The sequence below is a fragment of the Fulmarus glacialis genome, unplaced genomic scaffold (assembly GCF_000690835.1).
Source record: "Fulmarus glacialis isolate BGI_N327 unplaced genomic scaffold, ASM69083v1 scaffold15772, whole genome shotgun sequence".
In the NCBI taxonomy this organism is placed as follows: Eukaryota; Metazoa; Chordata; class Aves; order Procellariiformes; family Procellariidae; genus Fulmarus; species Fulmarus glacialis.
In genome coordinates, this window is record NW_009196062.1 from 1 (window position 1) to 5827 (window position 5827).

Below are 5827 nucleotides of genomic sequence, written 5' to 3' on the forward strand. Positions count from 1 at the left end.
GCGCTAAAGCCAGCAGGCTAAGTACACAGTAGCGGGTCCCTTGCTGGCAGTGTCCCTTGTGCAAGGCTCATTCACTTGATCAGCTGTCCCACGTCCCAGTAATCACACCCAGCTCGAGCGCATGGCGAGTGATCAGTTTCCAGCTCATCACTGCAGGGCAGCCTGCTGTTTCCCACTCTTCCTGTGATAACTCAGCTATCGTTTTTACCTCTTGAACCTCCTTCCCCCCGCAGTCCTTTGCCTCCCCCTGTGAGTCTGCCCCGCTCCTGCTTCAATGGTTTTCACATCTCCACCCGACTTCCCCTTCTGCCCTAGCCTCCTTCCTCGCATCCTCCGAAAATCCCCATCCACACCCATGTTCCTGGTCTCTCCCTCATTGCAATGAACCCTCTGAAGCCAAGACGTTCCCCCTACTCCTACACTTGCTGCTTGTTTCACAGGAAGACCAAACATCATACCACGTTTTATCACTTCTGTGTGTGGCAGGGGACTAGCCAGTCCTCACATCCATACCTTTCGAAGGTACACAAATTCCTCTAGCAGCCGCAGCAAACTGCCGGCCTCTCAGTCATGGGGCAAGCCAGATGGCACCTCTGGGTCTGGCACGTTGAGGGCATTCCCATGCATCCACCAAGCAGCGCGCTATGAAAGCCTGATGGGCTTTTATTTTCAGGCATCCAGGGCATTTAGTAGCACTCGTTATTTAAAAGCTACATTTTTACACAACATATTCAACAATCTATCTTTTTATGCCTGCCTCCCTTCACACTAGTAAGTTAGAAGCTTTTCTCCAGCTTCTTCAGGCTTTTTAACTTCACCTCTCATCTTCTTTCCTGTTCCTGCACCAAACAGCAGCGCAGAGGCCAGTCTCCTGTTCTCTCCTCAAAGCACAACACAGCGTATGCTCTTTCAGCTTGGGTTTATTTATTTAAATGCCTTACTTAGCTTATGTCTTTGAGCTCAGAACAGCTTTTATCAAAGCCAAGAGAATGAGGGTAGCTGAGAAATCCTATTACATTGACGATTCCTGGGTTTATTACTGTTACTGCTGCATCACGCTGCCAAGCACAAAGGTGATGGCATGATGCGAGAAGCATTTTCTTACTTGCTGCAAGTGGTATGCTTCTTGCTGACTAAAAATTTCCTGGCACGTCTTTTTGGGGGGGAATTAATTTCAGCCCCTGTTGCCACGAAGCCTGAGGTGTCAGTGAAAGAAACGGCGGCCAAGGAGTTCCTCAGCAGCCTGAGACGCCAGAGGCGTCAGCTGTGGGACAGGAGCCAGCCCGACGTCCAGCAGTGGTACCAGCAGTTCCTGTATCTGGGATTCGACGAGGCGGTGAGTGTAAGGCTTTCCAGAGTTGGTAGGGCTTTAGAGCAAGCGGCTGCGAGCATGGATGCACAGCCATGGGGGCAGCCAGGGAGAAGCTGCCCCTGTTTCTGATCACAGACACTGCGATTTCTTTTTTTAAAGTAGCAAATATTGCACAGAAATACAAGCTCTGTATTTGTTAGAGATTTCTGCGTTATTTTGTTAATAGAGAAAAACGACATTAAAATCTTGTGTGGAGTTCTTGCCTGCTACTGAACTTAAGCTTAACAAATTGCAGCCAGACCAAGTTTGCTTTGAGAAATAGGCGGCCAGACCCAAAGCAATCAATTGTATTTCAGGAAATTAATTTGGCAGCCTCCACATAATCAATTTGCTTTTTAACACGCTGAGAAATCCACACCAAGCTGGTCGTGATTGGCTTTCCTCAATGAAATGGCACTAACATTACATACATAATGCATGCATGTGCCTTCACGGTGCGGGCAGCTCCTGACCATCACGAGCACCGGTGGCAGCTGTGCCTCGACTCTAAATGTGAAAGGAAAACCATTTGGTAATGTGCAGCCAACCTCCCTTCAAATAAGGAGGATACATTTTTTTTAAAACAGTTAATTTGTAAAAACACTGGAGTGGAATCAAGAGTTCCTGGCTCTGCACAAAGCTCTACTAAATAGATGCTGAAATAGGGCGAAAAATGTGCATTTAGTTGCAGTCCCACATGTAGAATAATTTCTACGTTAATAAGAGGTAAAAATAGTTCTAGATGTTGAATTCTTGGCTTCTGTCAGCTGCATGAATACGTTTAATGAGACTGCATTGGCACAGGCAAGCTGGAGTACATTTTGGACCTTCATGCTCTGTGGATTGCTTAGAAGATGAATGCACTCATTTTCAAAGCTGGAACAATTAGAAAAATAATCCTTTGCTTGGACTGAAATAATGAAGGATACATTTTTTTGTATCCTCCTGGACACTATGCAGATAAAAGTGACTTTTTAACAGCCTGGCTATATCCCCCTCCCCCAATAGGAATAGGAAAAATAGGAAAAGTGGGTGTATGCATCAGAAACTGAAGACTGAGGGCAAATACCGAGAAGTTAATAATAAGGACAAACCACGCAGGTAAGATGAATTCTCCTCTGAGTTCCTCTGTGCATTTCAAAAACTGAAATGAGGCCCGTTGTGGGATACAATGAATCCACTTAGTAGGTTTTCTTCAGTATTAAGACACAGTTTTAACAATGAAATAACTGTTTGTTCCAGCAAAGGACTTGGGCCATACTTACCCATTGTGTATTTTGCAAAGCTTTTTTTTCAAATCTCAGCCAAAAATATTTCCAAAGAGTCATTCAGATGGAAAGACTTTGGCTTGGCAAGTATTTGATATCCTTGCACACTGTCTTTCCTCTGCTGTTGTGAGCAGAATTGAACTGCTTATTGCATTTCCATAGCTAGAAGGCTGCACTGTACGTTCGTTTTTACCCATGCAAAATGGGAATGAAAGATCACAGGCATAAAGCGAAAGCCTGTTGCACCCACTCTGCAGTCAGGGACATCATGACTAAAGGCACAGGGCAACGGAGAACCAAACCTTTAGATTTTTAAGTACAAAACATTGAAATGTTCTTCTAGTCCACCACTGAAAATGTAATGTAAATATTAAAGGTGCTCAGTGCATGTTCAGTTGAAGGCACTCTCAGTTTAAGCACTTCACAGTGGGCAGAGGGTGTGGGGATGGGTCCCAGGTGGGGCTGGGCAGGACAGTTCCTGCACTCGGGGCCCTGATAATCCCCTAAAGAAGGTAGATGCAAGTCACAAAACCCCTTAGATCTGAAGATTTCGTTCTGACAAATAGGCAAAGGATCTGAATTTCTGAAAGAGATAAAAGGAACCTCTTGCACCTCTTCTGTTTCACTCTCTTCGTTGTAAAGTTTCAGGCTTGGAAAGCAAGTTGTGTTCTTTTTTTGGCAGAAATTTGAAGATGACATCTCCTACTGGACAAGCTTAGGGCGTGCTCGTAATGAATACTACGGTGGATACTACCAACACCACTACGATGAAGATTCACCAATTGGCCCACGAAATCCACACACCTTCAGGCACGGAGCAGGTGTCAACTATGATGATTACTAATGCCATTTATCCTACTATAGCTGGTGCCTATAGGGCTGCACTGGGTGAGGCTGAGTCCTCCCTCAGCCAGAATGACCCTGCTTTCCTCCTGTTCATGTAAAACAGCAGGAGTAAAGGCACTGCCAGACTTCGAAGAACATGACTTTTAATTATCGTTACTTAGTAGTACACTATATCTAAAGTGTTATAGAAATAAAGCTTTTTTGATAAAATAAACAGGTTGCCATTATTTAGTAGAGTTTTATCATCCAGGGTAGCCATGGCTCAGCAAGTTTCATTCCAATTGTATTACTACAGTAATACAATTTTTAAAGAGCTTTTTCATTTACTTTCCTACAAACAATTGCAAAATTACATTATATCATCTAGTTTGGCATACAGAAGACATAATATAAGCCAATACATTTCAGATGTGCCTGCTCATTCAGATTTGTGTCAACAAATAAATCCAATTATTCTTGGGGGAAAAGAAAAAAAAACATTCCTCTCAACTGAAGGGCTGCCTTGTTGCCTCCTCTGCTGTTTCCATACCTACTGTGCACAGCCCTCCAAACCTGTGTGATACAGCACTTCCACAGTTCCTGTTGGGGCAAGGACACAGATGTTCATAAAAGCTAAACTCAGTGCAGAGGAGCTCGCACTCCTGCAAAGCCTGTGAAAGGAAAGGATTCTCCAGGGAAAGGGCTCAGTGGAGGAACCTGACTTCAGAAGTAATCGCTGAGATGCAGAGCATCTAACCTGAGTGGCCCCTACCCTCCCCAGGCATGATAACCCAAAGGTTATCTTTGATGAATACTCCCCTTTGTGTCCTTTCCACTTAGCTGCAATCTTTCAGTGTAGCTCAAAACAGGGAATAAAATAACAAAATAAGCTATTTAAGATGAAGTTAGTATCAGATAGCATCCAACACAGTCCCCAGAAGTAATTTCCTACCATGAAGTTGCCTCTATCCCCAATTCAAACCGGAATCTATACATATTGGGCTGAGCACCAAAATACATCAGACACTGGGCATTTTAATGAAGTAGAGTGGATTAAAGGGGGGTTGGTTGGTGAGTTTGTGTGTGTTAAGAACCCCGAAATACAACCAACTTTTCTACCACAGCAACATCAGCCACATTGCTGCTTCTCTCTCGTTACTGTAGAGAAAGTCCTGACGCAGACCTAAGCCTAGGAGGGAGATTTCAGCTGCCAGGGGCTTCAGGAGGAGCTTGGTGGGGGAAAGCACTGCTGAAGCTTGACAAGCGTAGAGGACTGGGAAGGGGCAGGTGAGGAAGGCTGGCTGGCCCCATGACTTCTGGAGCTGAAGAATAAGGACGAAGAGAGATGGAATGTGTACTGCCAACTACAGCAGAGTCAGAGAAGAAAGACAGCATGGATGCTTTAGCTGTCTGTCATCTAAAGCTTACAAGAAGCTTCCAAAGCATGGAACACGGCAACACCACTCTTTACACTTCACTTACTTCTTTCTTAACGCTGGTTGTATTTCCCAATCTTTCACTTGAAGTCCTCGTTGCGTGATGGACTGGTGTCCTGGAGAGGCAGCCCGGCACTATCCAGCTCCCTGCAGGAACGCTTCCAGGGAGACAGCTTTTTGCCGAGGGAGCCAAATTGAACAAACATGTTAGTCACTTCTCTTCTGCACGCACAGATACGTGCTAGCCTAACATGCTCCAAAAACTCAGCTTTCCCCTAGGTTTTGGAGCGCTTGCTCTTAGCAGAATCCTTGCCAGTTTGATCGGTTTAAACTGGTCTGTTTCCTCGGTAGAAGACCCTTTATTCCAAATATGGAATAATCATATTCTGAGTCAAGCACACACTCTTTTGCACAGTTGGAAAACACCTATTCCTAGAAGAATACTTCCATTTTGTGTCCTATCAAAAAAGTGCACAGAATTTGGCAACGTTTGAACCATGCTGATAATTTCCATCGTTTCCCAGAATTTACAACTGGGAATTCAGACCTGCTGAATAAGGAAGAATAAAAAAGTGCTGTAAATAAATACCATCCCTCCCTAGGCCTTTGTAAGCTGTGTCCACTCCTGCAGGCTGACTCAGTCCAGCAGCCTTCTGTGCCTTGCAGGCTCACAATAAAGTCTACGATCTCTCTCTTGTGGATTCTCTAAGAGAAAAAATGTAAATCTTTTCCATTACATTGTGCCGCACGCTGACGTTTTCCACCATGTACTGGGGTCTGGCTGGGATAGAGTTAACTTTCTTCATAACAACAGGTACAGTGCTGTGTTTCAGATTCGTGACTAAACCAGTGTCGATAACATACCCATGTTTTCACTGTTGCTGAACAGCGCTTGCACAACATCAAGGCCTTCTCTGTTGCCCACGCTACCCCCTCAGCAGGTAGGC

General features: G+C 44.8%; 1 protein-coding gene across 1 annotated transcript; it reads left to right on the forward strand.

Moving 5' to 3' along the window:
• Nucleotides 1–1178: 1178 nt before the first annotated feature.
• On the forward strand, nucleotides 1179–3463 carry LOC104072576 (chromosome unknown open reading frame, human C2orf40; the record flags this gene model as incomplete). Its single annotated transcript, XM_009572088.1, has 2 exons — nucleotides 1179–1336; nucleotides 3302–3463. Coding segments are annotated over 2 exons (320 nt in total), but the record flags the coding sequence as incomplete, so codon positions are not given.
• Between the last annotated feature and the right edge of the window lie 2364 nt (nucleotides 3464–5827).